Source organism: Mya arenaria, chromosome 6 (genome assembly GCF_026914265.1).
Source record: "Mya arenaria isolate MELC-2E11 chromosome 6, ASM2691426v1".
Classification (NCBI taxonomy): Eukaryota; Metazoa; Mollusca; class Bivalvia; order Myida; family Myidae; genus Mya; species Mya arenaria.
This window is the reverse complement of record NC_069127.1, coordinates 12,878,429-12,895,828: the sequence shown is the minus strand read 5'-3', so window position 1 is coordinate 12,895,828 and position 17,400 is coordinate 12,878,429. Positions and strand designations below refer to the sequence as shown.

At 33.4% G+C, this 17,400-nt stretch overlaps 2 protein-coding genes across 11 annotated transcripts in view; one reads left to right on the top strand and one right to left on the bottom strand.

Annotated features, from left to right (window-relative positions):
• The window catches only part of LOC128238150 (uncharacterized), a 57,315-nt gene extending 49,849 nt beyond the window's left edge, over nucleotides 1–7,466 (bottom strand). For 4 of the 10 annotated variants that reach the window (XM_052953732.1, XM_052953740.1, XM_052953741.1 and 1 more), the window contains exons 1-3: nucleotides 3,013–3,325; nucleotides 1,948–2,093; nucleotides 139–241 (exon numbers count right to left, since the gene is read on the bottom strand). In XM_052953732.1, coding sequence (XP_052809692.1) covers nucleotides 139–241; nucleotides 1,948–2,093; nucleotides 3,013–3,055 — 292 coding nt within the window. In that variant the 5' untranslated portion in view covers nucleotides 3,056–3,325. Of the gene's footprint in view, nucleotides 1–138; nucleotides 242–1,947; nucleotides 2,094–3,012; nucleotides 3,329–5,299; nucleotides 5,397–7,234; nucleotides 7,254–7,334; nucleotides 7,416–7,452 lie in introns of those variants that run through there. The other 6 variants (XM_052953735.1, XM_052953733.1, XM_052953734.1 and 3 more) reach the window with 6 other exon arrangements.
• Nucleotides 7,467–13,655: 6,189 nt separating this feature from the next.
• LOC128236890 (60S ribosomal protein L24-like) lies at nucleotides 13,656–17,400 on the top strand. Its single transcript, XM_052952020.1, has 5 exons — nucleotides 13,656–13,709; nucleotides 13,844–13,919; nucleotides 14,835–15,082; nucleotides 16,419–16,470; nucleotides 17,277–17,400. The coding sequence occupies exons 1-5, from the start codon at nucleotides 13,705–13,707 to the stop codon at nucleotides 17,358–17,360; spliced, it is 465 nt and encodes a 154-aa protein (XP_052807980.1). The 5' UTR covers nucleotides 13,656–13,704; the 3' UTR covers nucleotides 17,361–17,400.

Genomic DNA, 17,400 nt, shown 5'->3' with positions numbered 1-17,400 from the left:
ATACTATTCAAACTGGCTAAAGACTCATTTTCAACCATTTTTGTCAAATACCGCTATAACTTCACTAAGTTGTTAGACTCTAACTAGAATTAGAAAGAGAATAAAACATCTGTGTGGTCAAGCAACATTAGCGCATACCTTCTATGGCAACAATGCTGTTCTGGGGGAGGTTGAGGACAGTCAACTGACGAAGTTTTCCCACACCAGACATGTGAACAAGCCGGTTACTCTTCAAAGACAACTGAAAACATAAAATTATTGATAGGGACCTTGCAATGGAATGTTTTATAGGAGAGACACATCACATAATCACTTCAACCAATGAAACTGTAACAAGCAGCAAATAGAAGTACTAGTAATTCAAACTTACAAGGCCATATCCTGACATCATGCAAGTTCTTACTACAAACCAGACACTGAAGTACCTTATAGTGCACTCCTGGATCTTATCCAGCAGGAAAAAAACTCCCAGGGAGGCAGATTGTCTGCCAAGACCCGTGCTGCAGGACAGGCTACCTGATAGTTTTACCCATGACAGGAAATGGCACCCATGTCACAAACAGATGAAGCATGGGCTTGATTATGAGGGACGACAATATTTCTAGAAAATCATGGCATTTATCTCAAAGAATGCAGACATTTATGAGAAGATAATTGTCTGGCAGTTTCCGTCAGGTACTAAATACACTGTCAGACGAAGCCACAATTATGGGGTAATGTTTAAGTGACTGTAAAGATAAAGGGCTGATAAACGTGGAACAGGAAATTACGTGCCCATTCATAAAATGAAAGACTATAATCACTGTCCTGAATCAGCGTCCTGATATGTGCAGTTGTGTCATAGTTTCATGTCACGAGACACTGAGTGCCAGGATCTACCGGTACCTCATTTTTATTTTTATTCAGAAAATATATTCCTGATGTGGTTATGTGGTATGCTTTAATATTGTCACTCACAAATGGACTTCCAAACTACCTATAATTGCTCTGTATACTGATACAGCAAAAATTTTATTGTATATAAACAATACAATTTTAATTGCTGTGGCCAATGCTAAAATTGGCATAATTATGATTTAATTTGAATGTATACCAATACAGCATGCCAATACAGCATGGGAGTGATTTTCTTCTAATATCTTTCTAAGGTGTACCAGTTCACTTCTGCCCACAATTTTGATTTGATAAAAGAATATAATTCAAAATATATTTTTGCCATATAGAGGGACTTTCTACAGAGAAAACATGTATCTGTAGTTTATACATGTAGAAGTTTTTAAGTTATGGCCAAGATTTTGCATGAAAAAGGCAATGAAAAATTGTCTCCAGCAGAAGTCGTTTTCTGTACCCCTGGATCTAAAGTCAGCGACCTTATCAACTGCACCACTGAGGTCATGTACTCAATTTGATTTAATATAGGATACGAGCAAAGTTCCTTAATTGCAGCAGAATATGTCAACTTTTGAATGTTTCTGTTGTAGGTGAATTGAAAATACTGTAGAACAGAGCTATAATGTTGTCTGACAGTTTATCACTATCAGCTGTATAAGATGTGTTCTCAAGACCTAATTCAACCTGTTATTTGGTTGTTCAACAAAAGTGCCTAAGAGCAAATATCAATGCTTGTCTGTTGTTGTTTCCTAAAAAAGGGTGCGTAACTGAGTAATAATTAAAGCTCCAGTATAGAGTATGGCTGAACATGAACTTTATTATCTCTGGCAACATGTGTTACAAGTTTCAATTAAATATCTTGCACCATTTCTGAGGTATTGCCAATGTATTTTCTTTGGCATGCCAATGATGACAATGACAAGAACATCAAGGCTATGACAATAACTCCCCTTATTTACTATTTTTAAAACAACTGGCGACCTAACGAATGAACTCGCCAAAGTCTTGAAAGAAAATAAAAGCCGATGTTTGGCCAATACTAATGAGTGAACTGACCTGTTTAAGCCCCACACAGTGGTCGAGGCCATCTATGCGTGTAATGCTGTTCCTGTCAGCAATAAGGGCTGTTGGGCTCTCTCCCCCGGGGACCTCGAGCCGACTTAGACCCCGGTCTGATATGTCCACCAACATACCTTCCGAATCTGTAAAAATTCATTCATCTTTATCTATTGATGATGAGTTACCCAGAAATGAATTATAAGCAAAAGATATACGATGACAAATCAATAAAATGTACACAACACAAGGGCTCCAATATTTCACTGGCTCTATTCAAATATTCAACTAACTCAGGCAACGTATTCATCTGGTTTATTCAAAGTAGTCAACTGATTCAGTTCAAGTAGTCAACTAGCTCATTCTAAGTAGTCAAGAAGCTCAGTCTTTGTAGTCAACTAGCTCCGTATAAGTAGTCGACTGTCTCAATGTAAGAAGTCAAGAAGCTCAACCTAAGTAGTTAACAAGCTGAAATGCAATTAGTGAACTGGCTCAGTCTAATTAAGAAACTGGCTCAGCTCAATTTCAAGTAGTTAAGTTGTTTCATACTTTTAGTTTCAACCTTGTAAACCAAAGCAAGGCTTACATGAAAGAAATATATATATATACCAGTACTAAATATATTGCTCAATCATCCCAATCAATCATAATATGGCTCAATAACAACTGTGCCAAATGCATGAAAACTATTATAACTTCAGGCAATTCATAAATTGTAATCATAACATTGGAGACAATGGTTGTTGGCATTTTCTCATCATAACTGGGCTGCTTGAAATTCCTTGCATTCTATGAGCACTAATATTTTTTGTAGTCAAAAATAGCTTCCTTTCAAGTACACAACAGGATTAATAACTTTGCTTATCACTTTTGCCAATATAAAAACTTCATGATTAATTTTATATTGGCCTAAATGCTAGCATGTTTAACCATAAACAAATATTTTGTTTTTTCAAGTTCTGACTCTGACTGTTTCTAAGTAAGTAAGCGCCAACTTAATTGTTAAAACAAATAACCAAAAAGTAGCTTAGACTGCTGTACCCCCAACTAAACATCTCTACTTACTGGAATTCCTCCTTTTAACTTTCATTTTCCCAGACCCACTCATGGGCACGACTCACACAAGAAATGTTTATGCTGATTAATTTCTATCATCCCAATAGATCAAGACAGAAAGAGAGAGCTGTCAATATTTCTAGCAATTGTCATCCATTATTCACATCTTCAGCATCTGTTAAATACATATCCTCACGCACATATATATAAAACCACACTCAATAAAACCCTCTGACAGTCCTAATCCACCAATAGAAAACTGATTATTTTCTCAATATCCGTCAAATTTTATCACTGAAAATACAAAATGAATTATGACAAAGCCTGGATATATAGTAATGTATCAGGTGGTGACAAAGAAACTTGTATTCATCTTGGTCTAGAGGAAATCTGGCACAAATTCAAGTCCATGTTTACAATTTAACTGGCAAACTGCCATACCTGTATTGAACTAGTCAATGCTACCAAAACAATTTTAACAGAAACTGTAACAATTGTTGTCCTAGTGGAGCAGTCAATTATTTGTCCTGCCATTAAAATAATTGAGAAATAATATAATGTGTACAATATAATACCATACTCATTTCATATCAAAATCAAAACAGATGTTACTGGTGCAAATATAATATTAAGAATAAGATACATTTTAAGTCATGAACGGAATCATAAGAGCCATGACCTTGTTCCATTTCCAATGTAAACAGTCATCATTTATCAGTTTTTTTCAATTGCTTTATTTATGTTACTAATCGACTGTTATGGAACCAATGGCTTATGCTAAGACCACACATAGGAGACATGGATAAAAGAACATTTTCCAAAAAATGCTAAAACATGTATTTACTATTTAACCAAAATTTATATTCTTTTCAATGGCAAAGGAATAAATCCATATTATGTTCAACATCACTAAATAAGTACCACTAATAATGTAAGCCAACAAATACATTTGATCAGAACACTGCAAATGACTTTGTCTTGCAAGTGGAAGGTATGTAACGGCTTCCATTCCTTTACTGGCTACATACCTTCCTTTATATTATTCAAATGCATTACTTTTCAGGATATAAATCAGGATGAATGTATACTTGTAAGTCTTGATTTTCAGACAAATGTGTCAGAATTATATTCTAAAAGGTATCTGATGCCTGATTATACAGGTTTTTTATGTGTGTTGACCCAATCTTATTTGGGTTTTGTTTGAAATGGTTATATACATGCATGAAGAGAATAAAATATAAAAAAAACACATGCTTTTTTACTTGAAAGATTAAAATACATGTAGTTCACGCCAAGTGTCAGTTAAAATCTGGAACAATTATAATAATAACTTTAGTTTATCTATTATAATATATTTTAGGTCACTCACTTTATATATTTGTAATCCACAAACACCACCCTTTTAATATTACAAAAAAACAATATGGGTACCCGGTAGTCAACAGGCATCAAATTAACATTATTGCCAATGGCTGACTCAAAAATGGCAAGCTTATTTTTATATTAGATATCTTAATTCAGGTCAAATCATGATCTCCATCAACTTTCAAATTTAATTAATTTTGCAGCCTGCATCGATTGTTCTCATAACAAATGATTATAGCTATAGATTTATTAAGTAGAATACCATATTATACTATGCATAGGACACACTTTTTTACCCCAGATTGTTGTCTTAAAAATTGCCTGCATCCTATCTATTGTATAAGGATTTTATCAGTTTTTCTCAACCCGATTTCAGGCTGAAATGTTGGACCAGTGACGAACGCGGTAATGGTTACAGGTACCAGTACTTTGTCCACCGAAGAGAAAAACTGACGTAGGTAAAATCACGCAAGTTACCACATGCATGACAGGGCTTTTTCACCTTCTTTGCTAGGGGCCGAAATAAGGCTACTTCACAATTGGAAAAAATGGCATATTTTCCCAATTTTCAGATATTTTTTTCACAATTCCCAGATAGTTTTCCCAAAAAGGAAGATCTTACTTCAAAAATTTCCCATTTTGAGACGTTTACGCATTTAAATTTCCCAATTTGCAGAATTTCACGCGTTTAAATTTCCCAAAATGAAAAGGCTATACCTCTTCACAATTTTTGGTGAAAAAGCCATGCATGAATATGTTGAATGTTTACTTTAAAATGATTTATTGTGAAATAAATTGAAAAATCGGGATATAAGGTAATTTCAATTAAACGTTGTTCAAGATTTTAACGTTTCAATATTTTACAAAATATTTTGTTTTGTGTTACTGTTTCAAAATAATAATAAAGGAATGTAAAAAGATAAAAACTTACCAATTTTACATGTCATTGTTGCCGTTGGGAATCTTTTTTACACTTTGATACTAGAATATCCAATTATCCATGCCACTTTGTTGTGAAGATCACTCATCTATGTACATGTATATGCATATGAGTATTAGATATTTTATATATATACTAAAAAAAGTATGGAAAGATAAAGCACAATAAAAAAAATCTTGCTGAAGATAATCATGTTCTCAATAATTCATACTGAAAATCAAACTACTATGAATTCTTTTTTTTTCTTTTTGGAACTGCTTAAGTATAACAGTCTGTTTATTCGATCATAAAAGCAACAATGTCACAGGTAATAAAGTAATACATAGACAAAGATTTAAAAAAATATATATACTCAAAGTATCTATTGAATGTACTTAAGGTTTTTTATGAAGTCATTCTACTATGGAATCTTAGTACAGGTTTATAAGTTACTCATTCATCATTTTTAAAATTAGGAAAAATTTGAGAAACTTCATATTTTATTCAATATGTTTAATTTGATCATTGTGAAAGCCAATGGTATTGTTTACCCTATTGAAAATAAATTATATGTATAGTGTCAAGATCCAATTATAAAATCTCCCCATTGGCAGAATTAGCAAACGAAGTGCCATATATTTATTGGCATATATTTATTTATATCTTATTTTCTTAACAGCAAATGCCATTGATAATGCTTGATGGCGCTAAAATACATAGAATCTATATGGCATTGCCTTAACAAAAAGGAATATCAATGATATGGCATTAATTAGGTCTAAGAAAATCTTTATTTTACTGATAATCAGTAAATAAAATTTATATATTGACAGACACTTGAACCTATACTTAATTTGGGTCTCTAAAAGCAGTAGAATTTTTAAATCCCTTGAATTTTCAGTCAAAAACATTGATAAATACGATGTTTACAAACAAACACCTGATGACTGTTGAGATTTTGGGAAAATATGCCTAAAATATATCATGGTTCAGGGTCTTGTCTAATGTCAGCTTTTTTGATTGAGAAAACAGAAGGAATATTACATTTGGCTTGTGAAAACTTATTTTTACTAGAGCCGCTGATAAATCAATCAGTTTGCCCAAATAGGTCTAGTGCAGAGTCTAAGTGCAAACCACTACAGAATTGAGATTGTTAATTTTCACGCCAAAATGTTGTAATATTTTATACATTGAAGATGATTGAAAACACTTTGTGAATGCTATTTTTTTTTTTTTAAAGCATTCTAATATGTCTTTAAGATTAACAAAGAATACTGATTAGTAGGATACCAATTAATAAAGAATGCTGATTAGTAGGATGCCAGTCTTTTGCACCGTAACTTGGAAACGATCTTGCTTCAGATGTTAAGTGATTTGACAAGTTGTATATTGCACAATATTCTTTAAAGTGACAGATTATGGGGTATTTTAGCATTATTGATAGACTTTTGAGGGTTTTAAAATAAAATTATAAGGCCAAATATTGTTTTGATTTTTCGTCGAAATAACGCTAGAGGGGTCTCAAGAGTGGTAGATTTTACCTAAAGTTGTTTATATGTCTGATATTTTATTCCAAATTTAATATTCCAGGTGTAGACTTATTTCAAGCTTTTAGCATCTGACAGTACATTTATCCATAAATGTATTTTTGAAGCTGCAAAATCCATTTTAAAATGATAATACCCCACAAAAACCCAAATTCATTGGACTCATTTAAAATATGAAAAACCTAACCATGTCTGGGTTTGTATATTTGAAAATATTTCATATGTATTGAATAAAATAATAAATATGTGTAAACCTTGTGATTTAAAAAAATCATATTTCTATTGATTTTTAGAGAGCTGGGCACTGTGTTGAAAAATGAAGCTACATTTCACTTTTTACAAAGCAATATTAAGTGACTGGTGATCAATTAAATACAATAAAGGGACTTTCTGGACCTACTGATCAGTTGTCATTTAAATGTATCCATATCCGAAGTTTACATTAGCAACATCTACTTTGCATGATTTTGTACTTTAAATCTGTGAGTTGGATGAATTACCTACTAAACATAAGCATTTCACAGATAATATACATTAAATACTGCATCTATATAACGGAAACGGTTGACAGTAGAGTCATAAACTGAAAATAGCATGTTCAGTCATGTTCAAATTTACCTTTATCCGCCATTTTACTTGTTTACTAATTAATTTGTAAGACGTAATTTCATTGGTAGGTCGTGATATGTGCAGCAGACAACATGTCTGCTTTACAGGGTTTAGTTGTACCGAAACTACCCACCTTTCTTAGATGAAACTTCGTCGTAAATGCTGTTCAATAAATTATGGACAGTACTAAAATGCGGTCTTTGCAGCGGACGATGTAGAAAGCGTTGAATAGTGCGGACGACATTATCAAAGAAGGGTTTTGAAAACTGCGGCCAATATTGACAGAGAAGGAAATTTAATACTTGTGTTTTCCTTGATTCGCGTAAGCTAAATGATGCAAATTTCAATGTTTTTTTTTAATTAGAATTGATATTTAACTTGAAACTTGAAACTTGTTTATTTGCTTAACGCCTATTTCTACATATAAATACATATTTAATGGCGTTGTACAATAATGAATTAGAAGATAATGAAAGCAATACAGCGATACAGACACAAACATTAAATAACCAGTAATCAATGAAAAAATCACGAATATTTGCACACAGTACATTAGATCCATAGTTCAATGCATAGTATATAAATTATATACAACATGTAATTACATGATGGGTGTACACCAACATCTTATAAGAGCTTTTATTTGGCTTTTTGTGGCAAAAATAAGATACTATTGGCAAAAATAAGCACATATAAACGTAGTGCATTCATTTACGAACTCACTAACTAATTCATTCATTCAACAACACAAGGGACATTGCATGATCGCCTCCACTTGGTATGGCCTGGATGTAGATGGATACTTTATATCGCTTATGATTAGAAAAGTAATTCATATACAACAAAGCGTTCTTACAATATTTTATATTGATTTAAATACTACTACTTACAATGTGCTTATTTTTACCAAAATTATCCTATTTTCGCCACAAAAAGCCGATTTTTCAATAATAAGATCATTATTTATACACAAATAAAAGCTCTTTTAACATGTTATATATTAATTATAATAAAAAACATACACATTTGTAACATTAGCTTACGCGAATCAAGGATAAATTATTGCTTGTAAAATAAGCACAAATTTGAAATTCATTTTATAACATAATTCACTTACGGTCGAAATCTGGGTTAAAGTTTTTCTAGTAATACACATTCTCGTGTCGTATTGCGAAGAAAATAACATTGGGTGTTTTAAGACTGCTTCATCCGTAGGAAAAAAAAATAAGCTCACATAAAGACATTTTATTTACAATAAAAAAAAAACATACTTTAATTATTAACCAATTTTCAAAGGTTTGACCTAAAGACAAAACAAAAATACATATATTAATCCCATTATGTCAACCAAATTAAAATTAAAGCTGCACTCTCACAGATTGACAGTTATGACATTTCGTTTGAAAATGTCGGAGAAAAGCTTATTTTGGTATCAGTGCCATGAATTAAGTCATAAATTATCAATTTCGGACGTAAATATGAATTACTGTGATCTGATCTTTTGTCAGCAGTCTTCTCTCACTGGTTTCCACATATTTACACAAAATGGCTCATTCCGAGACAAAAAAGTCAAAACGGTCAATCTGTGAGATTGCAACTTTAAAGGCAATGTCATATCTGCGTGACGTCATCAGTAACTGGGACGTTTACAATTCGTTCTCCCAGTGAGTAATCACGCAAATGTGTGTATATATATATATGTCATTTTGTGGTTAAAATTAAAAAAAAAAGTTAGTTAGTGTCACTGTCGCTTTCAATGGAATGATTGATCAGTGACTGTGTGAACTTGAGCATTGCTGGAGTATTGCCTAGACTGAGCATTTTGCATCGAAGGAGACGGGAGTAGAAGATGTTGGATATTTTCTCGTGTTGACTTGAAGTAATAAGCTATAGTTATTAAAGGGACTGTACACCAGATTAGCACCAAAAAAAGTTTTTTTTCTGTAATGAATCTCAGGACATTTATCTAATAGAATGTGTTACGCTTTGATATCATAATTGTAAAAAAGTACCAAAATGTAAAAAAAAATGTGTTCGAACCCGTATCGCCAAAATTGCAGTCCAGCATCGTTTCCACTGGGCTACGACGGCTTACTTTAAATGGGTGACATAATTAAGCTATACACCTACCTCGATAATATCACGTGATAACACCGACTAGTCAATCACGCATAAGGAATAAATTCTACCTGGTAGACATACCCAGTAATCTTTTTTTAATGGAAAAATACGAAATAACTCCTAAACTTAAATAAATTGTAAACTATGTGGTTCTTCAGTTAGTAAGTTTCAATGCATTGTACACATCGTTGCCAAGTTTATGCCAGTTTTCGACAATTTTCTTCTTTTTTCGCTATTTTTATCATACGGAGTACAGCCCCTTTTAATAGGTGCAATCTTCTTGTGTCCCGATATTCATAATCAGGTTACCCTCAATTCACAATCATATCACCGGAACATTGTTGTCATTCAATTTCTGGACGAGGTATTCTGTGGGTGTCAGGTCAACTCGGTCCAATTACCTTCTCAAGTTTACAAGTTTATTGGTACACCTAGCACATACATACATGTGATAAAAGGTTATACAACAGTATACTAATAACTACAATAACCAGGCTGTGTGTTGTTACTATCAGAAGGAAGAAATAATGCGGAAAAGTGGCTACACATTTATAAAAAAGGGAAATACATGCTTCTATGATTATCTAACGTTTTGTGTGTTTGGAATGCCGGGTGGGTTTTTAAAATGATTTAATATAATAGCCAAAAATTTGCCTAATTGACGAAATATTTGTTCATTGTTTTCATTCATAAGAGATTCGAAATTAAGACAATTTGTGTTTCTTTGGAATCGCTCTGGAATTTGTTTTTTCGTAATTGATTAAAAATCTACATTTGAATGAGTAATGAAATTCGTCTCCGACCTCTCTAGAATTACAAACATTGCAAATCCTATCGTTACGTTGGACATTTGCCCATCTAAGTTTTTCAGTAGGAAGATGATTGTTACACATTCTAAAATTAACTAGTTGTTGTACAAGGTAGGGTGACAATTTATCAAAATACTGTTCATATTTATGTTCGTGTTTGTACATACGGTAATTAAGGCATTTACTGGAATCAAAGACCTTGCTATCCCATATTTGTGAGTACTGATTTTGAAGACTTGATTCTATTTTCTTTAACAACATATCTCTAGAACCATCAAACATTTGTTTTATCCATACAAAGCTTAAACCACATTCATCTAGAATAGACTTCACAAATGTTAACCAGTTAAACATTTTAGAACTATGAACATAGTCTGAGTACATGAATTTATAAAACAACGAAGAAAGTTTATTAGTATTTGATATCGTATTATACCAAAAGCCAATGATTCGTTTCTTGATAACAATAGAAATGGGATATCTCCCAAGGTCTCCATATAGCATAATATGAGGAGTACTACGTTTAACATGTAATATATTTTTCATAAAGTCTGTATGCACTTTTTCTAACAGGTTAACGTCTGAATACCCCCAACGTTCGCATCCATAAGTAAGAATTGGAAGAATAGTTGAATCGAACAGTTTAAGTTGGCAATCCATAGATAAATCTAGATATCTTATTTTGCTGTATATACTAAATAAGCCTTTCCTTGCCTGTTCAGCTATATGTTTTTTAGCAGATGTAAACTGTCTGTTTTTAGAGAAAGGAATTCCAAGATATTTAAATGTATCCACCACCTCGATTTGGTGGGTCCGCCCGGTTAGCTCAGTCGGTAGAGCGTTGGACTGTTAATCGGACAACCAGGGTTCGATTCCCGGGCGGACCAGGTCACTTCTGTTGTGATTGGTTATGAAATCCTTTCTACGACCATTCGCACTATACCACTGCCCCTGGCATGTACAGAAACTGAAGTTGTCAGTTCCTTGCAGAAGTGAAGGCACCTAGTACTGGTTCACCACCCAGGATAGGTGTGCGGTGGCTGAACTGTCACTCTGGGACCCTTCAATGTGCTCACGCCGGGACCCGGAGTATAAACTACTAACACCACCACCGATTTGGTGGTTATTTATGAGTTTCTTTTTCTACGGAAACGATCTCCAAATACCATTATCTTAGTTTTGTCAAAATTTATATCTAATTTCCATTGTGTGCAATATTCGTTAAAAGTATTAAGCACTGAAGTCAGATCCTCCTCTGTGTTTGCAAAAAGTACTGTGCCATCAGCATATAATATAACAATCAGTTTTATATATATGTCGAAATTGTCATCAGCTCAGACTAAATGTCATTTTTTTCTCGGCCTGGTCCAAATCGGCCTAGTCCTTTTCGGCCTACTTTTAAAAGGAAGCGTACCTATGGAATGCCGATTGGTAACATGTTGTTCACACCTAATTTACGGATTAATTTGAGCCGTTAATGTGTTACTGTAGAGTGTTAAAGTAAACGCCGAAATCACCTTTGATAATTGAAATTTTTAAAGGATGTTAATGATGTATAAAATTTTATTAAAACTACTAATTTATATTGCTAAAACACACCTTTTAATATTGAAAATATATATAGAATCACAAAGGCAAATGAGTAAAAAGGAAGAGCAATGTATAAATGTGGTTAAAATATCAATATTTATTGAAAACTCATTGAAGTGAAAGTAATATCATTTTTGTTTCTCGTAATACATGTTTAGTTATTATCATGTATCCATGTATTATGTGATCGAATGAAGTTACGCACCGTCAGCACGCTATGTACTGTGACTGGTGCCAGTGATGAAAGCTCAGAACTTGTGAAACAGAAGCAGTGGGTTTTTTTCGTGAAAATATTTATATGTGTAACTACATGTATTCAGACGATGTACAAATGTATAAGTCTAATTAACTCTCTGTTCTGATATGTTTATAAAAAGACTGTTGCTAAGGTACTTTAAGTGCAGTGTTACTTAAATTGCACGATCATAAACGAATATGTATTGCCAGGTGTCAGCGACAGAATGTCACTTCAATATTGATGCCGCAACTTGTCAAAATACAAGGGGCAGGGACGCCAAAATTGCATGTTTCACCTGATTAATATTGAAGTCAACATTAGAGATCAGTAAGAATTTTAAATAAAAATACATAAAACAAAGCTACTTTTAGGGATCTCCCAGACCGTGTACACACAGCTCGGCATCTTAGACCAGTGGAGGTTTGGCGTTTGTCTGTCGACCATGCCTGGTGTAAACGTGAATTCAGAGAGCGCCTCAAATGCCTACTCTCGAGCTGAGACATTTTGTATCCCTTTGGACTTATGCGATGTGGTTGATTTCAGAGTAAATTAGTAATGCAATAATTATTATAAAACATCGTATTTCTCTTTCTTTCTGAGTCCAATTTCTCTCTTGAAAAAATAACATGTTTGTTAGTGTTCTAAACAACATTGATGAATATACATACTTTGGGTATTATATATTATCATTTCATGATATAAATAAAAATGATAAGTATCAGAATAATAAAAATAAAAGTAGGCCGAAATGGTAACTAGACTGAAAAGGATCAGGCCGAAATGGTCATTGGGCCGAGTTGACCCGGAATTTTGAGTTGCTTGAGGCGCTTTGATTTTGAGTCCTTTTATATATATAAAGCCCAGCTTTCTTAACCACTAGTTTCATCGTGCAGCTGAGTTTGTTGCCAACGACGGTAACAACACTGGTACTGTTGCCATCTTTTGGCACATTGTCGTCGACAAAAAATCGATAGTATATGCGACACCAGCGATTTATTTATCAGCCAATGAAAACGAAGAAAATGCTGATCCCGTTTCTTTCGATTTAAATTTAAAGGTCACGGTATGATAACTTATATTTTTATTGGAAAGGGATTCTTTTTAACAAACATTTATGATTATTTGAGCCATATTATTTATTCGCCATTAGCTTTTAATCATGAACCAAATTTCCTATGTTGCTGATTATCGTTGGGTTATCCGATATATTTGTAGGTGTCTGTGAGAGAAAAGGTTTAATTATCGAAAACCTTTCCAATAAATTTCAAATATCTTAATGTAAATGCATGGAAAATCAATCATATAACCGTTTTAAGTCAGTGCAATTGGTGTATATTAAAACAACATGCACTTCTACTTTTTGTGCGCTTAAAAATAGCAGGAAGCTACACGAAAAGGGGAGGTAACGCTGCGTGAAGTTTGTTAAACCTATTGACCGCTTCATATTCGACAGGGTCAGAAATTATTCGTTATATTGATTCTCTCTCTATTTCCGGTTTCAAGATGAAGTAATGTTTTTGTTGAGCAATTGAAAAGAAATCGTGCTATATCTTTAACATCCTGATAATAATTCGATATATTTCATGGCAAAATGTTTCAAAATATAGTTTTTGTTTATATTTTTTGTATATTTTGATTACAGGATCGAACTGTGTTCGTACAGTGGCTTCAAAATTTACCCTGGTCATGGTAAAAAAGTCGTCAAGACCGATGGAAGGGTGAGTTTAAATTAGTATTTTAGCTGTCCATATCCTTCGGAAATCAGACAAAATACATTGCATAATGTCTTAGATCGGGAGTATGGTATGATGTTGAAAATGCCTAACATTATCGATAGGATCATAAATGTTGTAATTGTTGACAACTGAAGTTGACATTAAAGTTTGTGTGTTGACTGCATACAACACTGTCAATTATTAACTGTTTGGTAATATCCTTTAGTGGTCAAATAATTTTGCGATGTAGTTACACTGTGAACCCTTTATAATCACATTTCCCCGTCAAAATTTTGAAATATATCTGAGATTACATTTAAAGCTGCACTCTCACAGATTGAACGTTTTGATAACTTCTTTATTTTTTGCCTTGGAACGAACCAATTTTTGCGAAAGTCCATGAAAACCAGTTATATAAGACTGCTGACAAAAAATCAGAATGCAGATTTTTATATTTTAGTTCAAAAATTGATGTTTTATGCATTTTCCTTAAACCGTTCATAACGGTTTAACCGCTTGTGACAATTTAACCTTTTGTAAGGGTTTAAGCCATGAAACATTAATTTTCATCACGGAATAATGAAAATATACAAACTGATTTTTTTGTCAGCAATCTTTTATAATTGGTTTGCAGATATTTACGCAAAAAATTTGCTCTCCAAGACAAAAAATAAAAAAGTTTTAAAAATGATATATCTGTGAGAGTACAGCTTTAAACCAATCATGTCCTCTTTTCACCAGTGTTATTTAATAAAGATGGCTCGGTAAGGTTCATATTGTCCTCTAATGAAATTAAAGTGTCATAGGCCAGATATAAACTTTTTAATATATCAAAATGACTACAACTTGAAAAAAAAATCAATTTCAAATAGGTATTTTAAAATGATTTTGGGCTGATGTTTTTTTTTCTACATACAGGTTTTCCAGTTTATTAACGGCAAGTCTGAGGCGTCTCATTTCATGAAACGTAACCCACGTAACATCAACTGGACCGTGTTGTACCGCAGAAAGCACAAGAAGGGTCTGATGGAGGAGACCGCCAAGAAAAGGACACGCAGAACAACTAAGTTCCAACGTGCAATCACTGGCGCCACCCTCAACGACATTCTCGCCAAGAGGAACCAGAAACCTGAAGTGAGGAAAGCCCAGCGGGAACAGGCCATCAGGTAGGCTCAATGTGGAATTACCTGCTCTGGGTGTTTTCAGTCGTCTTGATTTTTGTTTCTCGTGTGTTTTATCACACTTAAACAAAACATACTGCAATGCATGAATTTTTGCATCAAATGTTCAGACATAGTGGTGATTTTAATGCTATATGGAACAGGTGAATTTATTTTGAATGATACAAAAAATGATAATAATACTATAGCAAAAATTATAATTTAAATGGCATTTCATTTGTCATACATGTATTAACAGGTCAGTGAACAGTTGTTTGATTTTGGCAATATAAGAAAATCAAGTTAAAGCCATTTGTGACGTGTGGACAGATTTAAGATTATTGTAGTTACAACTTAGATCCTTAAATCAGTCTTCCCGAATTGTGCTGGTCCGCCGGACATATCTGGCAAATTTTGTACGGGTCCTGCAGGTCTTCCGAAAATGACGGTCCAAAGGACCGACATATTTTGCGACGACTAAATAGCGAAAAGGTATTTGAAAGCGAAATGTCTATAAAAACTTTCGCTGATTATTTGCCTTTGCGGTAGTTAGTCGATCCCATACTGATATTGACGTCACATAAGATGGCCAAAAGTCGGACATTTCGGATTTCCTATATGCAATCATGATGTTGATTCCCGGGGATAAACGAGTAAATACGATTCATCCGTATCAGCATTTAATTACAACTGTTTAGATTGATCTTTGGTTTGCAACAAAGTAGAATCGTCTGCACTCAATTTACTTCGTCTGCAGTCAAAATGGCGGCGGTTGGTGGAATTACCGGACGACCGAAAAACAGAAAGCACCTAAATGGCGGCGTCAATGTAGTGTTTATATGTTGTTGTTTTTTTGTGAACTAAATAAGGAAAGCATTAAAACAGTTGACATTCATTTTTTTTACTCTTTATGTATACTATGTATGACATTGTTTGGACAGGCAAAAACTTCCAAAATGCCTGTCGGGTGGACAGGCAGAATTTTTATAATTTCGGGAAGACTGTTAAATGGTACTCATCCCGAGGATCGATTTTGATATTGGGTCACCTTTGTATAATGGTGTTTGCCATCAAAATATTCACACAAGCACTCAAGCCTGAATCAAACCATGGCTTGTAAAAATTGAATGTTCAAGGACAATCTTACAACTATACGAACATGTACATGCTTGTTCAAGAAAATCTTATTTTTGATGACTAGATGTTTTTTATTCAGGCCTAAAATATTTCAACTGTGATGTTACATGTATTACACTTTGCACCATTGTGATAGTAGAAAGGTTTGTAAGTATCTATTCTAACATGTCCTTTATGTTGGTAATCATGTACAATTTGTTTCCAGGGCAGCCAAGGAGAAGACTAAGGTTAAGGATGCCCAGAAGAAGGCTGTAAGGGTAAGGACATGTTTTGAAAATTTACATCTCCACATGTAGATAATTTTGTAAAAAGGGTCAAGCGATAGAAGTCAACCACTCACTCATGAGAATTTGGGCTCATGACTACATGCTCTGCCTCTCAACAAGGGTGCAATGTCTCCCAAATGCACCATTCTTCAGCCTTGATTCATTACTTTACAACATGGCATGATTGGCATGATTATGAATTATAAATGTTGATTGTTAAATTATTTTTGATTATGAAAAGTGATTCTACTTATAATGTTGATAACATTGTTTCTCAATATGCTAAAGAAAAGAAATTTTAGAGCAAAAAAATGTACAAAAGTAGCAACTGAAAATAGTAGCAATTGTTAAAAGCATAGTTTAATGTGTGTTTTTGTTTGTTTGCATTGCTGTTTGTTTTTTCTGTGAAGGCCATGTTGTGGTTAAGTATGTTACATGGTTTAATGTAAACTTCAGATATTAATAAAATAAATATTATTCTGTTATTTGGTACCATATGTAATCAAAATATTTCTTGAAGATCATTTATGGATTTAGAAATTATTTCTATAAATACATATATAGGATGAAAGGTTTTGTCACACCTTAGTTAGGTAATCAGACATGTTCAAAACTGGAAGTCGTTAAAGCTGAAAAAACACCTCTTTAAGAATAATGAGTTTCTTTCGGGGAGATTGAAGACAGAATTCACAAAAAAAAGTAATTACACAAAAAGGCTGCTAGGCCTTGGAAATAATGAACATTTATAAGCAATAGTAATTACCTTAAGATTCATCTTAACAATTTTTGTTTTCCAGACGGCAACTCAGAAGTCTGCACCAAAACAGAAGTCCGCCAAGAACGTTCAGGCCAAGGCTCCAAGAGTTGGCGGAAAACGATAAATTATTTGTACGGCTAATGAATAAAATCTGGAAAACCCAA

Bases quoted from the DNA above. Each gene is read 5' to 3' on its own strand.
- LOC128236890 (XM_052952020.1), top strand. The intron at 15,083-16,418 runs GTAGGCTCAATG...ATTTGTTTCCAG, and splicing joins CAGCGGGAACAGGCCATCAG to GGCAGCCAAGGAGAAGACTA. The intron at 16,471-17,276 runs GTAAGGACATGT...TTTGTTTTCCAG, and splicing joins CCCAGAAGAAGGCTGTAAGG to ACGGCAACTCAGAAGTCTGC.